Source organism: Parus major, chromosome 3 (assembly GCF_001522545.3).
Source record: "Parus major isolate Abel chromosome 3, Parus_major1.1, whole genome shotgun sequence".
NCBI lineage: Eukaryota > Metazoa > Chordata > Aves > Passeriformes > Paridae > Parus > Parus major.
In genome coordinates this window covers 54,135,120-54,151,693 of record NC_031770.1, presented here as the reverse complement: position 1 = coordinate 54,151,693, position 16,574 = coordinate 54,135,120, and the positions used below count along the sequence as shown (strand labels likewise).

The 16,574-nt window shown below is 41.8% G+C and overlaps 1 protein-coding gene across 3 annotated transcripts in view; it reads left to right on the top strand.

The window, feature by feature from the left end:
- The first annotated feature begins 10,970 nt into the window (after positions 1-10,970).
- TIAM2 (TIAM Rac1 associated GEF 2) overlaps positions 10,971-16,574 on the top strand; it is an 87,846-nt gene continuing 82,242 nt past the window's right edge. For all 3 annotated transcript variants that reach the window (XM_033512735.1, XM_033512736.1, XM_033512734.1), the window contains exon 1: positions 10,971-12,169. In XM_033512735.1, the coding sequence (XP_033368626.1) occupies positions 10,973-12,169 (1,197 nt within the window). In that variant the 5' untranslated portion in view covers positions 10,971-10,972. The remainder of the gene's footprint in view (positions 12,170-16,574) is intronic.

Here is a 16,574-nt window from a genome sequence, read left to right as displayed (position 1 = left end):
AAATAAAATTTTGTTCCGAATTACTTCAAAGCTGCTGGGTTCTGGACTTTCCTCTATAATGAGTCTGAATAATGGACACAGTGAAACAGGGGTCCACTTTTAAGTAGCAATTCCTCTGTTACTGTGCAAATTGTTATTTCATTTTTATGGATCTACATATTGATTTGGGGCTTTTGTGGGTTACTAATGCTTTTTACTTTAGTGTTCTTGTATTTCTTTTAAAATGAACACATCATCTGCAGTGTAACTTGGCTGTATTTTCACACTTGGCACATGGATGTAACTCTGCAATTTTATTAGAATATTTGAAAAAATGCATTGTTTTCTGGCAGTTTGTTCACCAACAGCTGCTGCAGTCGATGAAGTTTTGAGGTTTTCTAGTAATAAAGCAATTGTTCATGCACCTAACTGCAGATTAATAGTCTAGCTCTGTGTATTGAAACGTGGGTGATGCCATTTGCATGTGAAGAGACACATTTTATCTTAGGTGAGTTAGTAAAAAACAGTTATTAAAAATGTACTGGGGAAGGTAATTTTTTTCCGTGTGGAAGTGTCAACGTCTGACAAAAGAAAGTGTCAAGGAAGAGAGCGGAGTTTGTGGTTGTATTCGCGATGCTGTTGTGCGGAGCTGTTAAACACAGCTGAGAGCCGCTCCTAGGAGCGTGTTTTCATGGCTACAGCATTCCTGCTGTGCTTTGAGGAATTACAGTTTTCCCAGGGTGTCTCACGCAAGGATGCTAGGGTTACCTACTCCCTCCTAACAAGCTTAAGGAAAAAAAGGAAAAAAAAGGAAAAAAAAAACGGGGGAAAAAAAACAAACAGAAAAAAACCCAAACAAACACAAAAGACAAAAACTAAAAGAAAAAAAAAAAAAGAAAAAAATTTAAAAAGAGGAGGAGACCCTGGAGCTACCTTCAGGCAGGCAAACGCCTTGCAATTCAGCAGATTTCCAAGCAGCTTTCCTGTGGAAGCAGGCGGGAGGCTCAGGAATGTGGGGTCAGACAAGAGCTCAGTCACGGTGTATTCCCCGGCGGCTGCCCGGCATCGCGGCTGGCCGGCCCCTGGAAAACCACCCTCCGCTTCAGCCTGCATCCTGCTGCTCCGCCAATGGAAAAAATTGAACGGGAGGGGAGGGTGTGTAGCCTGCAGACAAAAATACACCCAGCCTCGCGCAGGATCTGTTTTTAGTTCCCGACGGCTGTGAAGTGTTAGGCACAGTTTCCTGGCATGCCCGGGGCAGGGAGAGGCGGTGGCTGCGTGTCCCTGTTCCCGGGGCAGCCGGGAGGCTGCAGGCAGCGCCCTGGGCAAGGTAAGCGGCACCGGGCACCGGGAGGGAGATGCTGGGGGAGAGCAGTCCGCTCTCCGCTCTCCGGCTGCCGGCCTGAGCTGGAGCGATGAAAGAAAAGTGGGGAAGGACTTGGGAAGCCTCTGAAAACCGAGGGCAGAGTGGGCTGCGGCGGTGCCAGGACTTGCAGCACCTCCGCCGCCTCTGCTATGGGGGGCTGCACCCCAGGTGGATGGTTTTCCTCCAGAAAACAGCTCTTGGTGGTCATCTGTCAAACTCTGTTGCCTGAATTGCTAAATAAACCACTGGGATCTGGGATCATCTTACATCTCTGCTACGACAGGGCTGGATTTTTTTTAAGGCAAAGTATTAGAAAGTGTGTTTAACAGTACTCGGGTTTCTGTTATGTGAAAGTGACTCTTCCAATACAGTGAATTATAACCCCTCTGATTTTTTAAAAATTATTATTCCATCTATTCTCAGTAGCACTTAGAGTGACTTACAATAAATAGTGTACCCAAGCAAGGGCGTTATGTTTGTGTAGTGTTAGAGGAAAAAGTTTCGTTCAACATTACTACCACTGCTGAACTGGGATGGCATGGAAAACCAAAGCTTCTGCATCTGCTAGAGGTAGGTCTGGCACACGTTTTGATCTTCCTATGTAAATTTTTAATATGTAATTGTACACAAATAGTGAAAATGTTATGTTCTGTGGCAGACAAAATAAAAATGAGGAAAATGCCCCAAAAATGGGGAAGTGACTTGTGCCTTCGTCCCTTTGGTTTCTTTTTATTTCTTTGGGGTTTTTTTTGGGTTTTTTTAGAGTGGTGATTAATTGTTTTTGCTATGCGATCAGAGTTTGCAACTTTGTTTGTGCTTGTTGCTGATGTGGTCATTGAGTTAATTTTGTACACTGGTGACTTCATTCTGGAAATCGTGTATTTCTTTCTCTTTAGGGTGGATGATTTGACAATGTTATACAATGTATAGCAAGTTTCAATTTAGAGACAAGAGCTGGAATTTTTTTATCTGATCACCTTCAGTGGGAAAGGGGTGTCCATGTACCATGGGAGGATGGACTCTGAATAGGGCAGTCTGTAGCTGTGAAGCTAAAAAACAATATTTCATGGGGAAACCTAATCCTCAGTGTACTCTTTTTGTTCTTTTAATGTGCAAGTAACATGCTGGTACTACAGGGGTATGGGAAAGGAAGCCTTGAGCTGTGTTACTGCTGCAGAGCTCTTGGCATGTAAAAATCAAGGTCTGCTTTCAATTTTCCAAGGGACTGTGTCTCAAGTTTACTTTTGGTGTCTAACTCCCAGATCCTCTGTCCTCTTCAGGAAGTCCCAGGGCTGAAGGTAGGAAAGCATTTACTTTGGAATCGACACTCTCAGGTATTTATGAACGTGTAAACCAAGAAGTAGAAAAGACTATGACAATTGTGGCCTGTTTTCCCCCTCCTGCTAGTGGAGCAGACTGTGTACTAGGTGGCAAGCAAGGGAGTTTTGCAGCCACCCCAACCCCTCTCCCTCAGCCTGAAACACGCTGTTCTGCCAGTTCCTAAAGGAGGCTTTTCTCTGATGCCATGGGTTAAGAATTATTCCAGTAGACTTGGAATGTGTTATGCCAGAAAGAGTCTTTGCGGGCAGAATGTGTTAATGTTCCTGTCTTGGATTGTTCTTCCTTTCTGCCATTTGCTTCTCTTCTTTGGTAGGGTCTATGTGGCTGCTCATGGTGTTGTGAACTGTGTCCTGGTCCAAAAATAACCTTTCTCCTATCTTCTCCAATGTTGGATGCTGATGTTTTGGCACCTACAGTTTGGGGGGGAATATGCATGAGATACTATCCCCATATCTTCCTGCTGACTGTGGTTGTATTTGATAGCATGAGCTGGTTGCTACTGAAACAGACAAGAAAGGAGAAGGGCAAATGTTCCTGGTGGAGAATTGGGAATCCCAGTTTGACCAGAAAACCCATGTCTCCCCTCCTGGTGTTACTGTGGCTGAAGAGGGCTGAGGCAGAGACCTCTTCAGAAGTTTGTCTAAGCAAAGCCTGCAGACTTGTGCTTGTCTCCAAAGTGCTGGGCAGCGATGCTGGAGCCCAGGCTCCCCTGCTTGGAGTATCTTGGCTTCTTTCAGGTGCACCATCCTCCCCACCTATGGCCTCAGGCCTTGGAATCCCCTGAAAACACTGTGTAATTCTGCACCAGGACCTGACAGAGTGCTTACAACCCAAGTAGGTGGAGAAGTCTTTCAGATCACTGAGTTAATTTCCCCTCCGAGGGCAGGAAATGGACCCTTAGACGTATCAACTCTTTAACTACTGCAGCTACTGCATTAAGCCAAGATGTTAGCTGACATTCCTGGTGGGTTCTTTTTTTTTTTTTTTTTAAACAAGCCTAATGGCTTTTATTTAAATGGATGTGCACTTTAGCCATTGTGTATAAATTCAATAACATTTACAAATGGTGAAATTTGTTTCTCCTCCCAAAGAAAAATAAGTCCCTAGAGATTTAGATTGTACACTGGTGTAATATGATAAGGATCTTCAGGCTTGATTCAACCTTCCATATTGCACTAACTTGAAAGCTATAAAGCCTAATTCAATAAAGTTGCTAGTGTCTTGGACCTAGAGCGATGGGTTGAGCAAAAGAAGGGATCATGTCCCAGGTATGGGATGTTTAATTCTGATGTGATATAGATGTGAAGCACTGTAGAGCTACTGGAATTAATGTCATTTTAAGAGGAGGAACAGAAAAGGAGAGTGTCCCTTTCTTGCTTAAACGGTGAAATTAGAAGTCCATCTGCAATGTAGTTATGATTCATAACATGAAAAGAAGTGTCTGGGGTCATAAAGACTACTTACATTTAATGAGAAAAACAATTGACTTTAATTTGATGTGTAAGCTACCAAACAGTTTTTAATACAGGATACTAGAACTCTACAGAGACTAATGAGTGAGTGAGGAATTCTGGCTTCAAATTGAATTTTTTAAGGCAAAATAGTCCTAATTTTTTTTTTTTTTTCTTTAACACAGGCATACTTGTGGTGTTTTGGTTATTCATTCTTTGAATACAGTGGTATATAATGCAAAGTATCCTGCCAAGAATACTGTGGCATAATTATTATGGTATATTTTTATAATAGGAGTGTGATTGAGATTGCAGGAATAAGAAATCTGCTTCTGATTTGTGGAAGCATGTGACCAAACTGCGCAGTTCTAAAAAAATACAGTAAATTGCTTCCAGTAAGAAAGTCCACATTTAATCCAGCTACAGTGTTGTGCTAACCTGCCCCCCTCATTAATTTCACATATCCGTCCATACACAGCCATGCAGGAAGGGGAGGGCAGGTTCACATTCTAGCATTCTGTATTACTTTCATATTAAAAACCAAAGTAGATTAAAAGTTAATTGAAGCTTCAAACCTGTAATTCTGTATCCGTGTAAGAATTCACAAAGCACAGTGATCCTTTGGAAAACTTATGAACATGTTAATATCTGCAAGTTAGCTATATACAATCTCAGACTTTGTAAGCCATTTAAAATGGATGGTTAAAACACTGTTAGGTGAAAGAGGATGTAAAAGTCGTTTGAAGGAAAATACAGGATTTTCTCAGGCAATTCAATGAAACAAAAAATAATACAAAAAGCTTTTCCTGATGTAAAAAACTACCATTGTAATTTCTGTACAGCAAACCCTGCAATATTTCTAACTTGGTCTGCTGCTAAAAGAAAACAAAACAGTAATTTCTTATAAATCAGGGGATTTTCTGTTTTGTTTTTTATTGTTCTGAAATAGTTTCAGATTCTCCATTATCCCAGCTTCTCTAGTTCTGGTGACAGTCTCCTGGGGTGCACTCAGGAGCCATGCACTGAGGGCAGCTGCCTGTTTAAGGACCCTGGTGCTGCCTTTTCTGCTCTCTGTGCATCCCTGCTCCATGTGCACAGTCCAGAGGTGACCACACTGGCCCCACTCTGTGGCTGGGAGCCCTTACCTGCCCTGGTAGAAATGAGGGTTTTAAACACAGCAGAAAGCATGTGACTCCTCTTTCTTCATCTCTAGAGAGTAGTTGATGGGATAGACTCTGCCCTCAAAGGCCTTTTGTATAAGTCTTTTTGTCACTGCAGAGTGAGTTGAACTCTGCCTTTCTTTGGCAGATGCTTATACTTGGGTAGGTGGCTGTGAAGGACTGCCCAGTGGCAAGTATTCCAGGATTGGTCTTATTCTGTCTTGAAAGGAGCTGCAGTGGTGCAGGTTACAATCCTCCTGTTAGTGAAGAAAGTCTGACGAGTTTGTGATACATGCTTGCTGCTTAAGTAAAAATAAATACCTGGTTAGTTTATTTATTTCTTTCCTCAAGGAAAGATTTTCTTAAAAAGTTACTTGCTGTGTCATTGTGAAGAACTGAGATGGTGGAGGTTGCTCCCATCTCCCAGGTAACAAGTGACAGGACCAAAGGGAATGGCCTCAAGTTGTGCCAGGGGGAGCTTTATATTAGATATTAGAAAAAATAATAGATCATCACATGAAAGGGTGGTCAGACACTGGAATAGGTTGCCCAGGGAAATGGTGGAATCACCATTCCTGGAAGGGTTCAAAATGTGGATATGACACTATGGATAAGTGGTGAACTTGGCAGTGCTGCATTAAGATGATCTTAGGGACAGTTTCCAGCCTTAAGGGTTCTATGATTCTGTGTAGGATCTTATTTTATAGGGACAAAAAAACTAGCTCCAGGTCTTATCTATTTTTTAGCTCTTAATCTAGCTGTCCTTTTAAATGCTTTTTCCTTGTTAATGATAGGAGGTTTTAAATTTAAGCTCTTCTGCTGTGCATGAGGAGTTTTGTTCTCGGTAACACTGAAGAGTCTCATGAGTTCCTGTATTTTTTAATGAGCCCTCAGTCAGTGGTGCCAATTTGATGGCATGATGTTAGCCTCATCTGCACTCACCCATACTGTTATTTTTGTTATATTATCTTATGTTATATGTTATTTTATATGTTATGCTATGTTAGGTTATTTTTTACTGTTTTTTCTACTCTGGCACAGATGATATGTTAAAGTGAGACTCAACCTCCCTCTAACTCTTCAGCAGATTTTTGGGGATGCTTCAGTAAGGGTAAGTGGTTTGTAGACCACTTATTTTTTATCTGCCAGTGAAGATTCATTTTCACTACCCACCAGAGGAATAAAGGCATCAAAACACATCAGAGGCTTGCTTTGGTACATGTGTTTGTCTCATGAGGGTTAACTTCATGATAGAGACTAAAGTTTAACATAGCTAGGGTTGACTGTAGTTGAGCTCTTTGAGCATCCTAGGTGGTGGGACTGGTTAAGGCAGTCCTGGTTAAGCAAATTTGCTGAACATCCCTAGGAAGTTGCTACCGCAGTCTCTCACCTTTTTACGGCCACTGTCCCGTGCTGACTGTGGTTGTGGAGCATTCAGCATATTGATGGCTTCCCATCTGGAAGCTTGCCATTTTCTGACCTGTAGTTTTAGAGTCTCAGCCCAGTTGGTGTGACTGTATGGGAAGCAGATGGCTGACAGTAGCAAAATCATGTTTGGTATGTGTTCCTGCTATCGCAGATGAGAGTCTGTCTCCCTTGACTCAGATCTCCCACCAATTCATAACACAATAATTCCTTGTTACATCTCCTAAGCAAACCTAGTACTGGGATATTATTGTTATGATTCAGTTTTGCTTGAAATATGGTTAGTGAGTCAAGTTTGGGAAACTTTGAGAGATTAAGACTGGAGAGGAAAGCACCCCTGCAATTGCTGAGCACTACTTGTACTTGTGTTCACCTAAAAGAAAGTGATTTTCTCCTCTAGCTTTCGTAAAGCACTCCAACTGTGATGGTAATAATGAGGGAATAGAGGTGGCAGGTGCTTCTCCAAAACAGCTCCTGAGCTTGTGTGTTTGTGTTGTGAAGTGAAAAAAGTCTGGGAGAACTTTATGTGGAGAAACCCCAAGGTGGGGAAATACATTTTTAGCTCTAGGGTTATGACTGGTGTTAATGTTTGGGTGTGGTGGGGGTGGTGGGGTTCCCGGATTAGTATGTTTGCATAGCTGAGTTTTTTCAAATGTGTCGAGGGGAACCAGGGTGAAGACTGAAAACTTCTTTTATAGGGAATGTGGTTATAATTGAAAGCAAATAAACTCTTAATAGTCATCTTCAGGCACGGTAAGCTGCTTTCTAATTATGCTGATTATAATTGCTGAAAATATTCATAGAAACTGTTTTTGCTCACAAGAAGTATTCATCCCTCTGCATAGGAAATGAGAAAAGCACATCTTCTGTAGCAGTGGATAGCTGTGAGAAATACATCTGAAGCTGAACTCTGTCTCCTGCACTGCTATTTCCAGGGCTTCCACAGATCAAACAGTGTAAAACACTTGAGTGTTTGGAGTAAGCACAGCCTGAGTTTGTCCATGACCAGCACACTGCCCCTGTATCATGCAGCATTTGGGTATAAGCTGACTTGCTCTGCTCTTCCTCCACTAATTGGAAGCAACAGAAATAAAATTTCTTCACACAAGAGGCAAGAGAAAGGCATGACAGCTGATTTCCAGGGTGCCGGTGTTTGTGTAGCCTCAGAGACGCCCCAATGTGTTATCACCGTGTGCGCGGATGTTGAGCCTGTCGTAGCTTTCTGAATGGCTGGGATGCTGAGAAAAATCCCTTGGAGCTATTTCTGTGGAATTTATTGGCTGTTCTGCCATAGTGCAGACTTACTCCTGCACAGACTGAGACACAGTTTTGTAGACATTGAACCCTGAGATAAATTTATTCCCTCACCCATTGTGTGGCCCGTGTATCGGAGACATGTCCAATGGACTCTGGTAGCCACAGTTCAAGCCCTGACAAATTGAATGTCTGTCTTTTGAGGTTCATGACAGCAGCTTGCTCACTACCTATTCTATTAAAAGGATTACCTAACCATTGCACAATCACTATGGAGACCCAGATGGTCTTTTTGGATGTTTCTTTAGACAAGTTGAGTTCAGTGTTTCCTTATGAATAGATATAAGCCCCTCAAAGCTCTTGTTGAATGTACTTTCTACTCCCAGTTGAGGAATTCTGAATGTAAACTCATTGCTTGTTTGTGCTCTGTGCTTCTTGGATATAGGAGGAGAATACTGCTGGGTGTTGGCAGTTTGTTCAGGAGCTTGGAGCTTGGGAAGTTTGTGTGTTGTCTTCTGCTAACCTTGAATCAATAGTCTTTTTGTTCAATCCAAATTGCCTATGACACTTTAAAAACTTTCCATAGAGGAGTGCACTTAGCAGCATAGGCAAATCAAACCTACACAGGCAAGGGTATCATAAGTAGCAAACTTCCAAGTTGTTAGAGAGAGTAAGGAAATTACAGAGTTTTCTTTTTTGACTGTAAGATGAAATTTCTGTGGCTTATTTGTTTTATCAGATATCTTTGTGATAAGAGGCATTAATTCATGTTTATAGGTCTGTAGCATCTCTATCATGATCTGTCTCTTCTAAGTGATTTATTTGCTAACATTTTTCTAAGCTTGCTGTTAAAACTGTTTTTAGTTCTAGTTGGCAACCTTTACCTTTGTTTTTGGTAAGGTTAGCTACATACCAATGAATTAATTTAAACTCTTTCAAGATTCTTATACAGCAAATAGCCACAAAAAGAGTCATTGAGAGCAAAACCCAGCATGTTCAAATCAAGTAGCTATTCAGTTGAAAATTGTGAACAGTAGCCATGGAATTTAGGCAGAAAGGAAAAATTTTGGTGGTGGTGTGTTAAGAATGGTTTCTTACTTAACTATGTGTTCCAAAACTTAGTCTAATATCTTGTACTACTTCTTCTCTATGGAGTGTTTTAATCCCTAGACTTCTGGTGTGTTCTTTGAGATCCAGATTTGGTCCTTCTGCTTTGAGTTGCAGTCTTTGTGTGCTAAGAGCCAATACTTTCAGAGGGTTAGGAGGAGCTTGGGTCTTCTTACCTCTGTGTCTGTGCAATGCTTGGTGCAACCTTTTTCTTTGTTTTACTGGCAGATTAACTCAAAATCAGAACAAACCTAAAGAGGGAGGTTACTGGGTGGCTGCTGGAGTGAATTTCATGGTGGCCTTTCATTGCAAAGGTCATGGTTGGACTCCAGGTGTGGGGAAAGATAAACAAATGCTGTGGGACATTGCTTTGATCAGTCTGGTCCACATTGTAATGGACCACTGCACAATAATGCAAACTGTAATTGGTGTTCCAAAAGGAAAACTGGAGAGGGATGAAAGTTTGTCCTAACTTGTCAGTGAGAGGAGAGAAAGACAAACAAAGCGGAGAAAAAGTGAAACATTTACAAAATGACTTATTTCTACTAATTCAGTGTCAATTGTTAAAGTATGTTTATAAAAATGTGTGTCTAAAGTTCAGAAATCCCCTTCATGGAGCTTCTCTTCATTTGTAACTTTTGATCTTTTTGTTTTCTTTTTTATTAATTTTTTGTACAGTTGGAGTGAAATGTAAGTTGTATTTGACTGAAAACCCTTTTTTGTCTTTTTGGTGTTTTCTAGGAAGGCTGTGTGCAACTCCATTCTGGTTTTGGCAAGCATAGTGGCTGGCCAGGAAGAGAATGCAGAGCATGCTGACTGCTGACCATACCTGTGTTTGAGAGTGTTCCTACAGGTTTGCTCTTTCTTTTATACTATATTTTTAATCTAAAAGTGCTAAGGGATGTTAAACATAGAAACTCTTTCAGAGTGGCTTATTTTGACAAATTTTTAATGAGGCAGCAGTGTATCCTCCTCCAGGTGACAGTCTGAGATCCAGTGTGTAAAGAAATGTAGCGCCAATGGAAAAAGCATTTTGCTGTTTCTGTACATTACAAACACTGGAGATTCATTTTGAGTAACAAAAAGAACAGAACTGTCTTTTTTACTTTGGGGTGCACTTTATGTAGGTTTGAAATCTTCAGTCACCTCAGTGGAGCAATTTAACTGCTCCAGTGTGTGCTATTCACTGCAAACACTGTGAGAAACTGAAGAGCATTTTACCAAGACAACTATTGAACTGTGCTGCTCTGAATGAACATAATGCAGTTTTGTGCTGTGGTGGAAGATGAGGCTGTGTGCTAACCAAGTTATTTTTTGTCTGATTTTTGGCATGGCTTTTTTTTTCCCTTTCTCCTAGATTAGCTCCATTTAAACACATAGCTGGGGTTTACTGAACATTCTACTGAAGCAACACTTGGTTGCACAGAAATCAGTCAAGCTGGAACTGCAGTGGGCTTGTCTGTTGGCAGAAGGGATTTCTCTGAAAGTACAGTTCACTTTACATCTAAGTTATGATTATCTTGCTGTCTCCCTTTCATTATGCCATTGTTCTTGGGAGCCAGAGATTTTGAAAGTTATAAGAAAAGGATGTTGCCAAGGGTGTGGGTGGAGGAAGGTGCTGACATGATTTCAATGGAGTTAGATTCCAGCTTTATAACAGAGGGGTAATGAACCATAGAAAAAATAGGCTTTCCTAGCTTGCCCCTAAAATAAGTTCAGTTATGAATTTAATGTTGTACATGGCTGTTTAATGGCTTTTTTGGAAACAATTGTTTCATATAATTTTTTAAATAGGCGTTTTCCTGTGTAGAGGGTAAAAATGGCCTGTTACTTTTTGCTCTATCTTTTAGCCATTGTTTCTAATGAAACTCTTCTTAATTTAGTGGAAAATGGGGAATTCAGAAAGCCAGTACAGTCTTCAGGGATCAAAAAATCATGCTGCTACTACAGCTGGTGCCAAGCAGAAGCCTTGCTCTCTGAAAATTCGGAGTATTCATGCTAAAGATGAAAAGTCTTGCTCTGTGCATGGATGGGGACATACCAGCAGCGGCTCAAACTACAAATCAAGGTCCCTTGCCAGAAGCTGCCTTTCACACTTCAAGAGTAGTCAGCCTTATTCCTCTAGACTTGGTGACACTGTGATGAAGGTGCCCAAGAGCAGTGTCCATGCCAAACACAGGACAAATGCCTCAGGGGACTACTGCCAAGGGAATAACGCGATGTTTTTGCCGGAGAATGGTTTCCACTATATTGGTCTCCAAGCTGGAAGTAATCATGCTGCCTCTCGAGAATGCAATGGCCACATTTTAAATTGCTATGGAAAGAATGAGGATCTTGCATCAACCTCCCCATCAGAGGCCAGGAGGAGCCCGAAAGTTCTCATTAAAACTCTGGGGAAGCTGGACGGTTGCTTGAGGGTCGAGTTCCACAACAGCAACAACAGCAAGGTAGCAACTGAGGAGTCCAGTGGGCCAGTGCAGCTGCTGAGGTATTCCCCTGCCTTGGAATCTAAGCCAAATAACCTGCTTGATGTCAGGAGGAACTCCAGTGCAGACTGTTCTTCAAGCCATCGTCTGTCACCTACCGATTCAAGGCTCCGGTCTAGTAAAGGAAGCTCCCTCAGCTCTGAGTCTTCGTGGTATGACTCTCTCTGGGGAAATGCTGGGGATATCAATGAGCTGGATGGTTCATATTTGACCAGGAGCACTCCAGATACAAGCATTCATGCCAGTTTCCCAGCGAGCGACAACAAGAAGTCCTTCAACCAAAGTTCATCTCTTTCCTCACTCCGAGATCTCTATAAGGATACAAATTTGGAAAGCACTCCTCCACCTGGGATCAGGCTGTCTGATGAGTATATTGACACTCCTGGTAGCCTAAGCAACCGCGTCTCATTTGCCTCAGACATCGATGTTCCCTCCAGGGTAGAGCAGGGAAGTCCTGCACATTACACCTCCTACACCCTCCCGTGCAGAAAGTCTAAGCCCCTCGGTGAGGATGCATCCAAGAAGGACACATTAAAGAACCGAATGCGACGCATCAGTGACTGGACGGGAAGTCTTTCGAGGAAGAAAAGGAAGCTGCAGGTATGTACAAACCAGCCTAAGTGTGTGAAAGCTGGTTTTTATATTCCTCTTATAAGCATAGTGATTGCATGATATTTGGATTTTTTGCAGGTTAATTACTTGCTTATCTCATTTAGTAATCTGTGAAATTTTGAGAAGTATTGCATCCCTGTCTGAAATGTCAGCAGCAAAAAAAGATACACATTATTTTGTGCAAATTTTCCTTCCCTATTTTCCTATTTTGTCACCTTCTAAGTTAACTCCAATCTTTGCAGCCTAATAGCTCTGTGAATCTGCTTTTGAAATTGTTGCATTACTTAAAAAGTGACTTGGGATTAAAACCTTTTTATTTCAAATATGAAAAATACAAGCTCTCTCTCTATATATGCTATGAATTAGCATCCATTATCTGAAGAGTGTGGAAGGAGCAGTGGAAGGAGGACATTGTAACTATCTTTGCAGATGTTCCCTGTCTGTTTTACTGGCTTCACCACTCACTTTTTGCTTGTTGGTCCATTTCTAGCAAGGCAAGCAGCTGTATTGACCAGAGGTACTGGTTCTGCCTCCACCTCCTCTGAAGAAGGCATTACATAGAGCAACCTCTTCCTTCCTAAGTGTCAGCTTATTTCACCAGATGGAAAAACTTGAGTTTCCATCTGGCTCACTGGGAGATGGTAGTGTGAAGAAGGATATGGGAGGGGAGAGCAAGAGGGAGGGAAAGGATGTTTCTTTAGAAGAATTTAAGGCTAATCCCATTAATAGGAATTTAGGATGCCTGTGGTCAGGAATGAAATTCTCATCTCTAGCTGCAGGCCCCAGAATTGGCTCTTTAAATACCAGACTGTGCCTGGTCTCTGTGTGTGAGTTTGCAAGCCGCGATGAGACTGTTTTTGGATTTGGCTTGGATCTTTGGTTTTTTCCTTCCATTTTTTTTTTTTTTTATTTTCTTTTCCCCCCTGGATCTTCCCTGATGTTTCTCATACAGAAACAGTCACAGTCACTGTGCTTCCCAAAATGAAGGCTGCTTCCTTTCAGCATCAGCAGCATTGATGTGCTGGCCACTTCAGAAGTTAGCAGAGAGCAAAGGACACACAGCCACTTCTGCAATTTAGGCAGCAGCTAAGCTGTGCTTTATATGGCACACAGAGCAAATGCTGTCTCCTGTGCTGGAAGTTCAGACAGGTCATGTGCTTAACTGTGGGCATCTGTCATTGCAATATAAAACTCTGACAGACCCTTAGGCTCAGAAATGAACTCAGTGTAGGGTTTGCTGGTGTGCATCCCAGCTGGGCACTACAGAGCTAGGAAATGAAAATGAAAGGTGTTTATTTGGATCACCTCTTTTGTGAGTTGGTGCTCGTGTACTTTATCAGATGCTGTCTTTCACCTTCCTACTCAGCTGTGAAAGAGAGGGCAAAAAAACCTGGAATGACTGAAGAGCCTCAGTGCTGTGATCCAGGACTCTTCACTGATTTCAACATCTGTAGCTGTTCTGGATTTTACTGCCAGGCTTTACATATGATTTCTGCATCCCAGACCTTTAGTATGTATTACTTAGTTATGACATTTTCAGAATGGCATTTGTGGTGCGCGATTCATAGCTGTTTTGAATTCACTCTGCAATGAACTGACTTCAGACACGGCAAGGAAATTTGGCTGGAGAGATTGCATCAAGCTTGAATCAGATTCTGGTAGAAGGAAAACAGCCCTAGCTCCAAAAATGGTGGTTTCTTAGAAAAAGGCATAGGAAATGGTTAGTCACTGATTTTAATCAGACAAGCATCCAGCGACAGGAAGGGTAAGAGGGAGGTAGTGAATGCTTTGTAGTTCTGCAGTTCCTTGTGTGGCTTTATTGGTTCTTTTCCATCTTTCACACTTTGAGTAACCTGCTGTCTCTTCTGCGGGTTGCTGGGCTGTAGTTTGGTAATGCTTATACTCTTAACAGGTCCTTTAGCTTAAAAAGAGAGAAGTGTCGTGCATGGTTCTGGTCTGCCACGTGGCTGGTCCCTGTTTGTGCAGCTTCATCTCGTTGATGGCAGCATCTGTGCTTTGCTCTGAACAACGCGTCCCTTCCTCCGTACATTAGTAATGACTGCCTGTGAGTCACTTGGGCTGAACGTAGGTGAAATCTGGAATATTTCCCTGTAAGTGAAGTGCTGGTGGTGGCTGGGTAGTCCCTTGCACTGCCCCAGTGGAAACAAACCAGCCAAGCCCCCTGCTTCATGGGAGCACAGGCCTAGGAGGCACAGGCTTGGGATATTGAGGCCAGACCTTTGACACTAGAAAGGGAGTAGAGTTTAATCCCCTTTGTGAGCAAATTGTAGCTTAAACACAGGCAGAATTTTCTCCATCTTGAAGGCTCTTTCATCTTATTCAATGCTTGCTAATAGGCAGAGTAAATGTAGTCCCAGACAGTTTGTTCTGGTGTCAGTATTGCCTGCTACATTAGTTATTCTTTCCTATTTTTTAATCTGTTATGATTTATTTAAAGGGAGAAGTGGTTCCTTTTCTTGGCCTGCATTTGTGGGGCTATACAGACTCTCCTTGGTCTCCTGTGTTAAGATATTTCCTTTTCATTCTGGCATCCTTCCTCCTCATCTGTTTTAAATCATCCACAAACAGATTTTCATATGGGATATTCCAGAGGAATCCTTGGTTATGCCCTGTCCAGTTACTTGGATGTTCCCTTATGTCTGATTTGATCTGATGTATCCTGGAATTGAGTTTGTCTTTCTAATAATGGTCTTGCATCAAGACTTGCAATCATCTTTTCCAAGACCTAGTTTTCCTCGCATGAGGGTGTCCTAAAGCATTCCCTCAATGCATCACTGGTACTGTACTGAAGCACGCATCTTCTTTTTCTTTAATCTTTGCTGAAACAGCATTGAGGTGATGGTGTGTCCCAATTCAATGTGTGTGATCTGAAAGGTGTGTGTGACCTATGTGAGACCTGTGGACAGAATTTAGACAGACTTGCTGTACAGACAGATACAGCTAAAGATGGTGGTGTAAACTTTGTGCAGCTCTTTAATATGGAGAATATTAACAAATTCTGTGTAAGATGAAAGTCCATCCACCAGAAACAGCTACTGAAGAAAGGTTCTTGAATTAAGTAAAATAGCCTCACTTCAAGAATCATATCTGAAATTTTATGACTTTATATGCCAGAGCCCTGATGTGGGCCATAAAGAGAATTCAAAAGAAAAGTACATTGAGTCAACCTCTTTATTTGACTTGAAAACTGGTATTAGATTCTCCTTTTTGAATGGTCCTAATGAATGTAACAGGCTGTGTTTTTTCCTGTGCTGTTCTTTACAGCTAATTATTACATGCGTCACCTTGTCTAATTGTTATCTTAACCGCTTTATCTTTTGCCTTATCTTTAGCTATTCCAGAGTATATCTCAAACATTGAGAGATGTCCTTGAATGCAGCTGAGCAGAAGCAGTGATAGTTTTCTATCATCACTAGATTCAACAGAGCAAAAACCAGCAGAAAGTTTCCAGGCAGGGAAACCACCTGGAGCAGCAACTTACATTAAACCTTTTCTGTAGCAGCAGATATTGCTACAATGACTGCTTCCTCAAGAACTAGCAGAGTCTGCCAGACTCTGCCAATTCAGTTCTTTAAGAAAAGAAAAATACAAGTTATGGTGTCTTGGCAAAGTGTATATATTCACTTTGGATTCTTTATCCATTTTCTCTGCTCTGGTATTTCCTCATTTCCTCCTACCTACCCTTTCTGAGTGTAAGGAGAAAACACAGGATTTGGTTAGTGGCTGGTCACTGACAGATTGCATCCCACCCTTTTCCTTAATGTTTGTTTTTCTAGTGGTGGGTTTTCACAACAGACCCCTTTTCTGTATTTGCTTTGTGTTGTGTCTCTTACCAGTGCTTCACGACTGAAAGAAATGCATATTCTTAATAAGCTGTATACTAATATTTTCCAGGGGATGCTAGTGTGGAGAATAGTCAAACAATTAAAATGTTAGGTTTTGACACACAAGTACAGTAAACAAGGGTGGAAAAAGCTTTCAGTTTTCCCCTGAAATGCAGATCACCAGCACAGTTGTATGATCTATGTTCTATAGTCACTTTGTGGCATAAAGGCATCACATGAAGGGTTATATCCTGGTTTGCCACCCCATGTGCTGAGCTTCCTCCTTTTACCATATAAAAACCAGCTAAACTGTTGATGTTTAGGGAGTTACTCTTGGACAACACTGATTAACACTCTGCTACAAGATTTGAGGAAGGTGCTCCTTTATCAGGAGAACTGGATCACCAGACAGTGATCTGAAAAGCCAGACTTGAAGTTCGATATACTATAAGGGAATGTAGGTTCCAGTTCAAGCTGGCTTTTGTGAGGCCACAGGCAGCAGTGTCCTGCAGCTGGAAAAGTGGTTTGTCTGGCATCACCTAGGAGGG